Source organism: Capsicum annuum, chromosome 3 (assembly GCF_002878395.1).
Source record: "Capsicum annuum cultivar UCD-10X-F1 chromosome 3, UCD10Xv1.1, whole genome shotgun sequence".
NCBI lineage: Eukaryota > Viridiplantae > Streptophyta > Magnoliopsida > Solanales > Solanaceae > Capsicum > Capsicum annuum.
Window position 1 is genome coordinate 49,190,368 of NC_061113.1, and position 15,280 is coordinate 49,205,647.

The window sequence follows — 15,280 nt, forward strand, 5'->3', positions numbered from 1 at the left end:
GTTAAATATAACTTTTTCTCATTTATAATTGGAAAATAAAACATTTGTAGCTGGTATTTGCACTAATTGCATTCAAAAATTCTACTAAATATTAGTCAAGATTTCATACATAATTGAATTTAGGATGCAGAGATTGTGTAATATTTAATACCACAACTTATTTAATATTACACCACTAATTTAATATAGTGGTGAGAAATAAGGAATCAAACTTTATCTTAATGATGGTTGAATCACCTGACTTTAACAAAACAAACCATTATCGACTTGTCCAATCATATCATCTCAGAAATGCATAATGAGTGATTCGAAAAATACACATGAATAGAACAAATAAAGGAGTAAATCTGTTGAAAATATGTCTCAAAAATAAAATAAGAATAGATATTTTTAGTAGTTTTTATTATTAGAGTCCTATGTGACTTAAGAATTAGTTGTCTTTAGAAATTTAGCTATAGATATATATTTTGAGTTATTAATAAAAAATAATTCTCTTTGACAATACTATTGCCGCATTTTATTTTTCTACAACTCTTTCTATGTTATTTCTCCAATTTCAAAGCTAAAAACCAACAATTGGTATCAGAGAGCTAATTTCTTGAGGGATCTGTGAGAGATATGGATTCTGAAAACAACTTTTCTCAAATATCTCCTCCTGTCTTTGATGGTGAGAATTACCACATTTGGAAAGTAAGAATGGAGATTTATCTTGAGGCTTTAGATCTTTGGGAAGCCATGGAGGAGGATTATGATGTTCTTCCGCTATCCGATAATCCCACGGTAGCCCAGATCAAAAGCTAAAAGGAAAAGAAAATAAAAAAACCAAAGGCAAAAGCAACTTTGTTTGCTAGTCTATCTCCAATAATTTTCATGAGAATTATGGCCCTTAAATCACCAAAAGAAATTTGGGATTATTTGAAGGAAGAATATACCGGAGATGAAAGAATACGAGGCATGAAAGTATTGAATCTAATAAGGAAATTCGATTTGCAAAAGATGAAGGAATCTGAGACTGTCAAAAAGTACTCAGACCGTCTTCTTGGCATTGTTAACAAGGTATGATTTCTTGGCACAAAATTTAAAGATTCGAGAATTGTATAAAAAATTCTTGTTGCAGTGCCTGAAAGATACAAAGTATCAATAACTACCTTGGAAAACACAAAAGACCCGTCCAAGATTATCTTGGAAGAATTATTAAATACGTTGTAGGCGCAAGAGCAAAGGAGACTTATAAGGCAGGATGGTATGGTGGAAGTAGCTTTGGCAGCCAACCACAAGACTCAAAGCAAGGGTAATAATTCAAGAAAAAATTACCCATCTTGCCAGGACTTTGGCAAAATAGGTCATCCTCCATTTAAATGTTGGAAGAGACCAGATGCACAATGTAAGATTTGTAATCAACTTGGCCATGAAGCCGTGATTTGTAAAAATAAATCTCAAAAATATGAAGCAGATGCTCAAGTCACTAAAGAAGAAGAAGAAGATCACTTATTTGTAACAACATATTCTTTAACCAAGAAATCTGATTTTTAGATGATTGATAGTGGTTTTACAAACCACATGACATATGACAAAACTCTTTTTAAAGAATTTTTGCCTTTGGAAAATAAGAAAATCAGAATTGGGAATGGTGACTATATTTCTGCGGAAGGACAAGGGAATATTGCAATTAAAACAATTTCAGGTATAAAAATAATTTCAAATGTCCATTACGTGCCCGATATTGATAAAAGTTTGTTAAGTATTGGTGAACTAATGGAAGAAGGATTTAAACTATTGTTTGGAGATAACTACTGTCGAATCTTTGATTCCACTGATCTTGAGATTTTACAAATTGATATGAGAGGCAAAAGTTTCTTATTTAATCCAATAGAAGATGCACATAAGTCATGCAAGAACAAAGCTGAATTGGCAGATTTATTCAACAGGTCAAATTCAGCCCAAGCGGAGACAATTTCTGATCCAAGAAGAAGTATTAAAAATATGTCTCAGAAATAAAGTAAGAATAAATATTTTTAGTAGTTTTTAATTATTAGAGTCCTATGTGACTTAGGAATTAGTTGTTCATTTATTATTTAAATAGGAATTAGCTATCCGAATTTAAGCTGGAGTGTAGTTGAAAATTTAGCTATAAATATATGTTTTGAATTATTAATAAATAATAATTCCCTTTGACAATACTATTGCCGTATTTTATTTTTCTACAACTCCTTCTCTTTTATTTCTCCAATTTCAAAGCTAAAAACCAACAGAATCTCTGCTAAAGAAAATTATAAACATTCGATTCAACATGTGCTTGAATCATGTTTTACAAGAACAACTAAGTAATAATTATCCCAACAAATAACATCAATTAGAAGCAAAAATTGTAACAGAAAGCATAAAGGTAGAGTAGTGGACGAAGCCTAAATAGAAAATCTCTCAAATAAACTACGTATGGGAGACTTTATTTAACCGATTTCCTATTTAAGTTTCAACCAATTTTCTATGATATAACTGAAAAGTAAGCTATAACTAATTGAGTCAACTCTCTTTTTATCTTCATCCTTCACTTAAAGGATATAATAGAAGCATATCAGGACTATATAACCCTAAAATCAATAACCAAATCCATAAATATACATTAAGAGTTGGATAATACCTTTTGCAAAATACTCCATGATTTCATATCAAATTTAACCATGTGACTTGTTTCAAGAAGTATGCAAAATATTTTATACACCGATTAAATTATTAAACTTAAATAATTATAAGTAATTATTCTTAATATAAAAGGATGTCTGAAAAGTACTTATAATAACACTCGTGAGTTACGATCACACTATTTTCAATTATTATTATCAGAAAAAATCAATATTCAAAAAGTACTTTCGTATACAAGAAAGACAATAAAATATCAATGAACAAAAACAACACAAAATTAAAATATTACTCAACAAAAAGATTACCATGGTAGAGATATTAGAGGATGACACTGAGATAAAAGAGGATGTTTCAGCAAATTGTTCATTTAGCTTCTCTTCTTCTTCTGATCAGAATTTTTTTGGAAATTAATTTGTAACCTATAATTGATTTACTGTAAAAAATTGTGGATGTATGCTTCATTATTTTTTGGATTTTTTTCATAGTTTAAAAATACTTATTTATCAAGATTCTTTTCATATATTTTAGGAGCAACACACATTTAATGAGGAGAAGTGCTATTTTGCAGAAAATAAAACCACTCAGTTTGTTTTTTTCAATAGAAATTTTTACAAAAATTTCCGAAATAAAAACTTTGTGGGATTATTTTTGGAATATAATATTATTACAATATATTCAAACTTTTAACAACATATTAATGTCCAATAAAGACAAAATCTTACCTTCAGTGATTAAAAAGGGAGAGAAGTTTTTATTATCTTCCTAAACTTGTAACGTTTATTTAGTGTGTGCCTAAACTATTATTTTTCTTAAATACCCCCTTCCTCGAAACTTGTTAATTTAATACGTCGAGTACCTCTTTTTGATTCAAAGACCGCAATCGTGTAAACATACGCGTACATGATGGAAAAATTGCTTATGTGTTTGTCCATCTGAATAAATAATATCCACACCCCTCATATTTATTTTACTATATATCAAAAAAATAGAGAAACCCACTTTCACCCTCAACTCTTTCTCTTATCTATTTCTCTCCAAGTCTCTCTTAGAAGTCAAACCGTCACTTTAAACTCTTTCTCTTCTTCACAATCTTACTGCACTTTGAATATTTTTTGGGTAAAAGTTTTGGTGAAGATTTCAGTAAAGGTTGTGGAGAAGGTGAAGTGATTGCCTTGGTGTAAGTTTTTACTGATGAATAAGGATAATTTTTTTTTAATTTTTCTCTACTTAGAATAGAGAAAGGTTGATTTTTTGTCGATGAAGTAAGTTATTACCTAAAATATGTATTTTTTGTTTGTTTTCTTTGTGTTAAAATATGAAGTTATTTTTTTCCGTTAGCATTTCATAGTAATTTTCAATTACTATTTCAATTGGAATTTTGATTTAAAGCCTAGAAATTATATTATTGATTGTAGTAGGTGTGTTACTAATTATATTACTTATGAAACTATGAGAAATTTTACAAGCATGGCTACTAGAGTTTCTCATAATTGTTCAAAATTAGGACTTTTTAGTAAAATTATTTTTGTTATTCTAACTTGCGTATTATTTTGCTTACTGTTGGATTGTAGTGTTGAATTTTTTTTTTTTTTAAAATAAATTTCTTAATGTATTGTTGGATTATTGGGGTTTTTCTCTAAATTAGTTTTGTATATTGTCTTGTATTATCAAATGCTGAAATGTTTGTATAATTGTCTTGCATTGTTAAATGTTGGGGATAAATTACTTATGTATTGTTGTCTTGTTGGACTATTTGTGCACTTGTGTCTATCTGACTGACTTTTATTTTGTTTACAAATTGACATATGGCTAATAAATTTCTGAACTTAAGATTTAAATTTGAAGGTGTCTTGGTGAGTGAGGTTTGTCCAATCTATATTGGTGATAAAATTGAACATTATTCAATGTGGATGAGGATCACTTGTCAATTCTTGAAATTGTAGACTATGCAAAGTAATTTGGTATTATTAAGTTGGGGAAGACTTATGTTTGTCATCTTTGGGGGATAATCTGATTGAATTGAAAAAAGATAGGAATACTTATGACATTGTATTATTTATGAAAGGTGATGACACAATGGATATATATGTGTGTGAGGACTCAATTATTGAGTATGTGGGTTAATTCAGAGAACAAATGAGTCAAGTTACAAGTGTTGGTAAGACTTTTAATGTACCTGTAGCTGGAAGAAAAGAATCTGTGATATGTTTTGTTCCATGTGAAAATATTATGGGAAAAATCAAGATCTATGATTAGGTTCTTCTTCTACTAATGTTGTTCCAAAAAGTTATGATAGATCTGAATATAAGAAGAAGTTGGGATTGATGATGGTTAGTTCAATAGATTGGAATGATACTGAATAAGAAGTTAAATCTGTTGTCCAAGAAGAAGTTGAACTTGTTGTTCGAGAAGAAGTGGTTATAGACAGTGATGGTGATGATGATGATTCTGACCAATCTATTGACTATAGAAGTGATGTGCATGAGGATTTGATGATTGTGGAGAAAAATGTGAGAAAGTTTAAGAGAAGAAATAGAAGGAATAAGAAGAAAGAGAAACCAAAGGATTTTTTGGGTGAAGTTGGACTGAATGATGGATATGATGATATCGATAAGGGAAATAAAAATTATAAGGATAAACTAACAGAAGATAAGCCATAATATGATTGTTTTTAAAGTGATGATGATTTTTCACCTATTTATGATGATGAACTTGAAGAAGGGAAGTTAAGGAAAAAATAAGTACTGTAGTGATATATGATTCAACTTGTGAAGTAGTTGTGTGGCAACTAGGTTAGTATTTAAAAGTGTAAACAAGTTTAGGGAAAATGTTACAAAATATGCTATAAAGAAGGGATTTAGTTTAGAAAAGTATATGAATGGGAGTTATAGAGTAAGAATGAGATATAAAAGTGATTGTCCATGATTGTTGTATGCTAGCAAGGAAGGGAGGAGTGAGAATTTCTCTATCAAGACCTATAATCCAAGGCACAAATGTACCCTAACCAACAATAATTTTCTTTGTAATTCAAAATTTCTGTCAATGTATCTCAAAGATAGGATTACATCCCAACCAATTATCAAAGGATGAGAGATTTAAGAATGGATCAGAAAAGAGTTGGGTGTTTATGTTGGAGGGGTAGCGTGTTTAAAGATAAGGAAGCTGATTCAGAAAAAAGTTATAGGGGGACCATGTGGCTGAATTTAACAAAATTCTAGTCTACAAGGATATGTTCCTCCATACAAATTCTGGTAGCACTTGTGTTGTGAAGCTAACTGATTTAGATAGTGGGATGAAACAATTTCACTCTTTCTACATATGTTTTGATGCTAAGACAATAGTTTTCAAGAGGGATGCAGAAAATGTATAGAATTGGATGGGTTCTTTTTGAAAGGATTTTGTAAATGTCAACTGTTGATAGTTATTCTCAAGGATGAATACAATTAAATGTTTCCAATATCAGGGGAAATGGTTGCTATAAAAAGAAAGGTTACATAGAGATGGTTCGTGATGATATTGCAAGATGATCTCAACTTAGGATATGGTTCTCAGCTCACTATTATCAGTGATATGCAAAAGGTAACTATATTTATTAATTTTTTTCTAGAATTTAATATAGATCAAAATTAACTAACTTCATCTTTTTATTTTGAAAATGCAGGGATTAATTATTGATGCAGAAGAAATACGTCCTGGATGTGAGTACAGAATGTATGTGAGACACATCTTAGCTAATAGGTCAAAGAAGTGAAGATTCATAGAGAGAAGAAAGAAATTTTGGGCTTGTGCTAGATCATGTTTTGAGGCATAATTTAAGCATAATCTTGATTCTTTAGCCAGGTTAGGCATAGGTATTGTTGAAGATCTTATAGGTTACAAGAAAGAGAGATGGTGCAAGGCTTACTTCAACTTCCTTTTCAAGTGTGACATTTTAGGTAATAACATGTCAGAGAGTTTCAATGCTTGAATTTGAAATTCAAGAGCGGGAGGGGTGAATTAAAATTCTTTTGAGTCGACTGGTAAGCCTTCGTAGTTGACTTACCTGCAGATCAATATACTTAATAAAATAAATTAGATTTAAATGAATGAGAAAGCAAATAAGTAATTGAAATAGAGACACGGAGATTTATCCTGGTTCGGAACACTAATGTGGTGCTTACTTCCAGTCCCTTTGGGTTTCAAAGTTCCCTTAGAGTTTTTCAAAGTAGGGTCATAGTACAAGTGTAGTGAACAAGTTCTGAAGCTTATTTTGATTTTTCAGATCTTGTGAAATAGCCTCAATTGGTATGACTAAGTTGAATTGATCTTACTCTTTCTTAACTATTGTAAACTAAGAAGTAAAAATCTTTATTGAGACTAAGATTGAGACACACTAATTTCCTTTGAAGTTCTGTGCGTGCTTCAACCTTCAGTCTTTTTTATACCCTTTAGTTACTTTAACTTTATTTCTATATAAGGAAACCCAAGGGATTTCTTCTCGATCAAATATTTGAATTGATTCCTTGATTGAGGGATTGCACCATATGGTATGTCCATACTTGGTGTAGTCTTCTTTTTACAACCATACATGTCCATATCAGAAATATCTATATAGAGGGTATGATCTTCTTTCTTTTTTTATCTAACGTGATAGATGTTGTTGTGATTGGTTTGTTAGTCATCTGCCTTATATTTTGGGATCTAGTGAGATCCATGATTGATGCTATTCCAAGTTCAGCATGGGTTCCTTTATGAGTGGATACTTGTTTCACTGTGAGAGATATTCTTGGAGATTCTAAGAGATCTTAGATTGATTCCTTAGGGATCCTTTTGATGCGAACATATCTTCGGTGTATCTTGCAAGATATTTGCTTATTATTTTGTCGTTATTAAACATATTATGAGAGTATGGGGCTAACTATCTCCCTCATTTTGATAATGACAAACAATAAACATTACTTTACTTTCCTATTCCTGTAGTTGATCTGCTCCCCCTTTCTTGATGGCTTATTGCCATTTCTATCTTATCCCCCTCTTGACATAATAAAAAAGAGCAACACAACAAATAAAACATACATGCATATAGAAACAATATGCACATACAGATAAGCAGTCAAGGTACTTAACTAAAAACCAAAAAAATGAGGCAGGCAGTGTTTAAAAATCAGTTTACAACCCAAAATAAAAAGGACAGAACCTCCTTTTGAATAGCAGCCATCATTTTAATGCTTGGAAAGAAAGTAGGCAAGAATATTATGTATGTTGTGATAGAACCGCTCATAAGATTTCTCAAAATTCTTTGAGAGATATTGCAAGGTCAGTGTTTGAGGAGTTAGTTTCGGACTTTATGCATTCTATGTGAGTAAACAACTTATTAAACATCTTGATGACTTCCTGCTTGAATCCGTCAATAGTCAGTCGTACCTTGACTACATTAGTGCTTGTGTCCTTCTCCAGCTGTAGCAGTTTGGAAGTCGACTTCTGAAGTAGCATTAATCCCTTTTTAATAATCTTTAGTCGATCCTTGAGCTCCTCTAATTCCTTCATCATAGGAAGCATGGGGTTAGATACCGACTTGATTACCTTAGAAAGATTTGATTTTGCTTTTGTAGAGTCTTTCTTGTACTATTTATTGTTCACCAAGTCGTATCCTATACTGGCGAAAGTTTAGGAATCATAAGTGGCAGAGACTTCCATCATTGGATATGCAGATAAATCAATGGAATAATATATGAGGATTATGGTAATCAACAGTCCATAAGGCATGCTAGCAGAGGCATGAGGATCTGCAACACTTTCAAGCATATATTCTCAAAACCAAATGACCCAATTTATATTGTACTTTTTCACCATGTAGTGTAACATAAACACATCTGGACATGTTACATTACTAAGAAAGCCTTTTCTAGAAATTAGTGTGGTGGTGATGATATGAGCCATGATATGGTTTTTAAAGCAGGGAGACAAGGGACCAAAGTTGGATGAAATTATGTCGGGGTCGGACAGAACCATTTTTTCTTCCTCGAAGTAGACTTTGAAATCTTTGGGCCAGGAGCTATTCATAAAGAGAATTAACCCAGAGAATTTTGTATCAAAAACCTTTTCAAAAAGGAAATTGTTGAGTATGATTCTTGTGCCAAGCACAAGAGTTTCCAGTTCACCACTGTTTGGAGAAAGGTAAGGTTTGCATAGAACATGTGAACAGGGTCCTCATACACTTCAAGTTCACTGAGACAAACAACTAGAACTAAGTCTTGAAATTTAAAAAGGAATTTACTTTGTAATGTGCCTCCTTTAATTGGGAGAGATTCACTATTTGACTGGGCACAATTGAACAATTTTTAAAAGCTGTAAACTTGTGTTTTTGTGAACCAGTCCAAAATTTATGCATGTCCTATGGAGGGAGAGGGTCTAGAGGAAGTGAATGAGGTTTTTTGATTGATGAATTATGGCTTGGGGCAGAGCAATTTTTAGTAATAGATGAGTATCGAGAATGCGAAGAGGTTTTTATCAGAAGATCTGGAGATAAGGACAAGATCATGATTATCAGAGTGATAGTCCAGAAGGGTTTTGGTGAGATTGTCCATGAAACGAGTTCTGGTCATTTGACAGAGATAGAATTTGGATAAGGTTTTAAAAGGGCGGAGAGAAAGATGAAGGGGTGGATAATGAAGCGAGGTGAAGTGAACTAGGGGGAAGGTGAAATTATATAAAGTGAATAGAGGAGACTACTGAAGTAAAAGGACGATGAAGTGTGTTGAGAATATAAAAGGGTAAAGAAGTGGTAATTGAGGAGAGAGAAAAAAGTGGGTGGAACAACGTAAAAATAATGATGATGCTGATTCAAAAATAAGTTTACCAAAATTTAAAAAAAGTCTTTAAGGGGTAAAAATAATGACGAAGTTAAAAAGAAATTTACCAAAAATAAGGGTTACATGTCATTAATGCTGGTAATACAAAGCCTTTTTCGTAAGGAACAAAATATTTCTTTTAACAATAGTTTAGTAAAAATATTTGCCAACTACTTTTCGAAATCAATAAATGTTAGGGAAAAGTTGTAGTTTTCTACATGATCTCAAATAAAATAATGTTTAATATCTACGCTCTTAGCTCTAGAATGATCCACAATATATTTAGACATGCTAATAGCACTAGTGTTGTCACACGTTATAGGCACAAATTCAAATGACAAATCAAAGTCAAGTAATTGATGCATAATTCATAGAATTTGAGTACCACAGCTTCCAACGGCTATGTATTCAGCTTCAATAGTTTATAGTGAAACTGAAGTTTGCTTCTTGATATACCATGAAATCAGGGCGTCGCCAAGAATTTGACATTTTTCACTAGTGTTTTTTCCATCATTCTTATCACCATAAAGTCAGCATTTGATATCCAATTAATTTAAAATGAGAGGAACGAGGGTGCCATAGTCCAATATTTTGTGTTCTAATAAGCTATCAAATAATTATTTTGACTGTAGTCAAATGAGACTCTTTGGGAGTCGACTGGAATCTTGCACGCTTACACACACTGAATATGATATTTGGTCGACTGGCGGTCAAGTAGAGGAGTTATTCAATCATTTCTCTATATTTATTTTCAACAACCTATTTTACATATGAGTCTGAATTAAGATTTGTGGAGGGAATCATTGGAGTTCCATACGCCTTCTCCTTTTCTGTACCAAACTTTTTTATCAGTTCCTTCGTATATTTGGCTTGACTGATAAAAGTGCCTTTGGGATTTTGATTGAGTTGTAATCCCAAGAAAAATGTAATCTCTCCCACGAGACTCATTTCAAAATCTTCTTTTATTAGGTTTGCAAAATTCTCACACAATAAAACGTTAGGACTACCAAAGATAATATCATCAGCATAAATTTGCACAATGAGTAAATTAGAGTCAAGATTTTGGCTGAAAAGAGTTGTATCAATTTTACATCTTTGGAAATTAATGTTTACAAAGAAAGTACTCAACCGCTCATACCAAAATTTTTTATCTTGTTTAAGATCGTAGAGTGTTTTTGATAGTTTAAAGACATGGTTTGGATAGGATGGAATTTCAAAATTGGGAGGTTGTTTTACAAATACTTCTTCACGAATAAACCCATTTAAAAAGGTATTTTTTATGTCTATTTGATATAATTTAAAGCATTTGAAGGCAGCAAAAGTTAACAAAATTTCAATTGACTCTAACCTTGCTATAGGAGCAAAGGTTTCATCATAATCAATACCTTTTTGTTGGGAGTAACCTTGAGCTACAAGTCTATCCCTGTTTCTTATGACCTTATAGGAGCAAAGGTTTCATCATAATCAATACCTTCTTGTTGGGAGTAGCCTTGAGCTACAAGTCTAGCCTTGTTTTTTATGACCTTACCTTGTTCATTCAATTTATTCCTATAGACCAATCTGGTTCCAACTATGGAGAAGTTCTTGGGTATTTAAACTAGATACCAGACTTGATTTAATTCAAATTGATCTAATTTTTCCATCATGTCCTCAACCCAGGACTTGTTTTTGAGGGAACTATCTACCTTATTGGGCTCAATTTGAGATAAGAGAGCAACAAACACTTGCTTTCTCAATGAGGTTCTTGTCTGTATTTTATCATATAGGTTTCCAATGATAAATTTATTTGCAAAATTAATATTTTTTCTGTATTCTCTTAGAACATTTATTTTTGTTATTTCATTAGCGGGAGTCGACTCTGGAGGGGTTGTAATCGAATTATCGTTTGGAAGCTCAGGAGTTGTATTTGCTTTGGCTCCTTATTGTAGATCATTTAACTACTCTTCATCATTACTCAAACTCATAGGATAGTGGTTAGCTTCATCAAATACAATATGAATAGATTCTTCAACATATAAAGTTCTTTCATTATAGGCTCAGTAGGCACGATTGGTGGGACAGTATCCAAGAAAAATACCTTCATCATTTTGTGAGTTGAATTTAACTAAATTATTCTTATTGTTATTGTGTATTAAGAGTTTACAACTAAGAGAATGAAATTAATTGATGTTAGGCTTTTTCCCTCTCTATAGCTCATAAAGAGTTTTCTTTCGGATTGTTCTGATGAGACAACTGTTGAGAATGTGATATGCTATGCTTAGTGCTTCTTCCCCAAAAGTGATATGGAAGATCATGTTTTAAAAGCATGTTCTTGCAGCGATCGGTTTTTTTATCCACCACACTATTTTGTTTGGGAGTGATGAGTGGTGTTTTACCGCTCATTCATACTCATTATTCATTCACAATGACTTGATTCAAATGCATAAATAAGACAAACTTGTGGTTAGATGCACTAATATCCACTTGATATAGGTAAAAAATCTAAGGAGATTAAAATATATGGATTGGAGCTTAAAATGATAAAAAGAAAGCAAAGAAGAGTGCAGCTGAAGACCTAGATTGCATTAGCCTTGGTTACCGTAACCGCACCTCTAGCTTTGATCGTGGTCAGTCAAGATGGTTAGAGCAACGTGGTCATGAAATCTAACCGCGGTCTCATAGGCATGGTCGCAGTCAAACACACGCAATAGCAGATCAGCGGGAACTAGCCTGAAGGCAGAATTTTAAAATATTATGGACGATTCCCAAATCATATATAAGGAAAAACCCTTTCTTATTTGGGTATTTCTTATCTCATAAGTTAGTTTTAAATTCTAAACTTGAAACCCTAATTGGGCAAGTGTGTAATCAACTTTGGAGGCTAAATTTCTTAGGTTCTTATTGAAGAATGAATGGTTTGATTGACCCGCATGGTATATCCCTCTTTACTTTCTTCATGAGTAGCTAAATAATTTAGTCTTGAGATTATGTTAAACTAGAGTGTGATTGTATTTGGGTATTGTTGTGTTTGCATGGATTTTAGTTGTTGAGTATGTATTTCACCATTGCTTAAGCTTATGTGTTGGAATTTGATGGGTGAAAAATCCAAATATACAAATGGGTTTAATGGGTGAAATCTCTGAGCTCTAGAAACCCTTTTTCATCATCAACAGAGGAATTTAAGTGAGTATTAGTTAACCCATAACATCCTTGAAATAGAGTTATCGGGGGACAAAGCAATGGTGAATAACTAAGTCTATGGTTTACTACCCTGTGAAATCTTAGAAATAAGTGTTTAGGGAGTATAAATCATATCAAGAGCATCATCCTACAAATAAGGATGCTTGGTTGAGGTCTTGGGTGTCTATATAAACTCCACACTTGTTAGGTGCTCGAAAGGGCCAATATGAAATCGTTGGGATTTTGTCAAAAGATTGACTCCTATGATCTTTGACCTAGCCTATCCATTAATTAACAAATAAATCCCATGGTAAATCAACATTGTCCCCATGTTTTACCTCTAAGGAGACATAAGCCCAAAATTTCTCCAAACCATGAATTCAAACCAAAGATAGTGTTTATCACGAACTTGTTAAAGTTTGTGTGAAGATTTTTCAACCAAATCCCACCATTTACTTAGACGTGTTTTTTCCATTAGCATTTCGGGTAACCTTATAGTAACTTGAGTACCCATAAGTTAGAAGTCTATAGCATTCACTCCTTGAGATTCAACCCCAATTTACATTAGGTTACTTGACAATGACCGCCTCACCCCTCAATTATAGGAGTGAGTTGAGTGTTATAAAAATGGTACCGTTTCCGGGGAGTGAAATATAGATTTCACTTGTGTGGTGCTATTCTTACTTGGGAATACCCGGAGTGGGGTAATTTACTTTATTTGTTGTTTTTGACTATTTTGTAGGTGATCAAAGTGTTAATGGAGCGATGAGCGATAATACAAGTAATTTTGCCCCCTTTGATGCCTCACTAGATGATGATGGCCGATTAAATGAAGCAGGGTAAACAAGCGCTATCCGCATCCCACCAACCAATGGTAATGGTGTGTTTCATGTGACTAGAGTTATGCTTCACATATTGAAAATGAAAGGATTATATGGGGGTTAAGCATATGAGGACCCAAATGTTCATTTAAAAATCATTGTGGAAGTTTGTGCGCCATTTATAATAGTGCATATTACATAAGAATTTATCTGGCTTCGACTCTTCCCATTTTTACTAACGGGCAAGGCGGTTTTATGGCTCCACTCACTTCCACCTAGCTCAATTATATCTTTGGAGGAGCTCACCACAGTGTTCCTTGATAGATACTTTCCACCATAAAAAAATGCTTCAAAAGCGGGATGAGATTGTAAACTTCAGACAATGTAATAGAGAACCATTATTTGAAGCATGGGAGAGATTTAATTGAAAGCTAGCCCAATGCCCAAATCATGAGGTCCCAAATAAGATGCTCCTTGAAATTTTTTATAGAGCTCTTGACCAATTGAACAAAATGGTTATGGATAATATGGTGAGTGGCTCTATTATGAAATTTCATCATCTTGCGGCTTTCCGTTTGATAGGTGGAGTATCTAAACAAAATTGGGGTGGCACACCCATGATGTCGATGCTCCTAAGACCCCTATAAAGAAAATGAGAAGAGAAGAAAGAGGAGAACATGGCCAAGATAATGACCCAACTTGAGTTTCTAATGAAACATGTTATGGGTGTACCCGCGAAAACGGTAAACGCCATAATATCAAAGCCTTATGAAGATGAAGATGAGGCAAAGAAGTTGGATGAAGAAATTCGGTACTTGGCAAACTACTCAGGGGGTTCCTGCCCCGCCTACAAAAGGCAAGCTAGGAACCAAAATTGGATGGATCATGATTAAGATAGAGATTGGAGAGATAGGGAATATGACTTTGACCGCTACGTTCCTCCTCATGATAGGGCTAATTCCAAAGAGTAAAATGAAATTGACCTCGAAAAGATCAAGACCGAAGATGTTTTGGCTAGAGTAGAGTTTAAGGTACGAACAAAATGGTCCATGAGTTGAAGGGTGACTTCTATGTACTATCCCAAATAGTGGTGTATCACTCCACCTCCATCAAAAAATTGGAGACCCAAGTCAGTCAAATCTCCTCGCAACTAAATGCAAGGGCTAAAGGTGAACTTTCGAGTGACATAATTGCTAACCCAAAAAATAAAGCACAAGTCCTAACAATTGTCACTAAAAGTGGGAAAGCACTTGAAGAGACCCTTATAGGAGATCTGAGTAAAAATATGCCCAAGACCAAGGCAAAGGAGGTGACACCTCAAAGAAGAAAAGCAAATGATGAGAAAGAGATAGATGAAAGAAATGAGGAAGTGGTCAAAGTTGAAAAGCCACAGGGAGAAGCAAAGCCAACCATCTATATTCCTTCTCCGTTCCTTCAACGGTTGCATAAAAAGGAAAAAAGTGACCAATTAAGAAAATTTATGACAAAACTTAGAAACCTCTCAATAAATATCCCACTACTCGAGGCGATACAAGAGATTTCAGGATATGCTAAGTTAATGAAGAAGTTAATGTCCAAGAAGAAGCTCGTTGAGGGTGATACCATTGAAGTTACTCATGGATGTAGTGATATCATAGATTGCAAAGTTGTGGAAAAGAAAAACGACCCCGGAGCATTCACTATCCTTTCACTATTGGGACTCGTGGGTTTGTAAAAGCTCTTTGTGACCTTGGAGCAAGAATCAACCTAATGTCATATGTCATCTATAAGAAAATTGGCTTGGACACTCCTACACTAACCTCGATGTGACTTTTAATGGTGGGCCAG

At 33.3% G+C, this 15,280-nt stretch overlaps 1 protein-coding gene and 1 pseudogene across 1 annotated transcript; one reads left to right on the forward strand and one right to left on the reverse strand.

The window, feature by feature from the left end:
• Positions 1–618: 618 nt before the first annotated feature.
• LOC124896652 lies at positions 619–5,303 on the forward strand. The gene is made up of 5 exons (XM_047408289.1): positions 619–780; positions 997–1,056; positions 1,210–1,494; positions 1,612–1,972; positions 5,029–5,303. Exons 1-5 carry the CDS (start codon positions 619–621, stop codon positions 5,301–5,303), a joined length of 1,143 nt encoding a protein of 380 aa, XP_047264245.1.
• Positions 5,304–13,824: 8,521 nt separating this feature from the next.
• Positions 13,825–13,910, reverse strand: LOC124897386 (annotated as a pseudogene).
• Between the last annotated feature and the right edge of the window lie 1,370 nt (positions 13,911–15,280).

What these genes read in the sequence shown, in the direction of transcription:
- LOC124896652 (XM_047408289.1), top strand. Translation starts at nt 619, where the DNA reads ATGGATTCTGAAAACAACTTTTCTCAAATATCTCCTCCTGTCTTTGAT. An exon ending in CGCTATCCGATAATCCCACG is followed by an intron (nt 781 to 996) that starts GTAGCCCAGATC and finishes GATTTGCAAAAG; the next exon opens with ATGAAGGAATCTGAGACTGT. An exon ending in AAGAAGAAGATCACTTATTT is followed by an intron (nt 1,495 to 1,611) that starts GTAACAACATAT and finishes TTGGAAAATAAG; the next exon opens with AAAATCAGAATTGGGAATGG.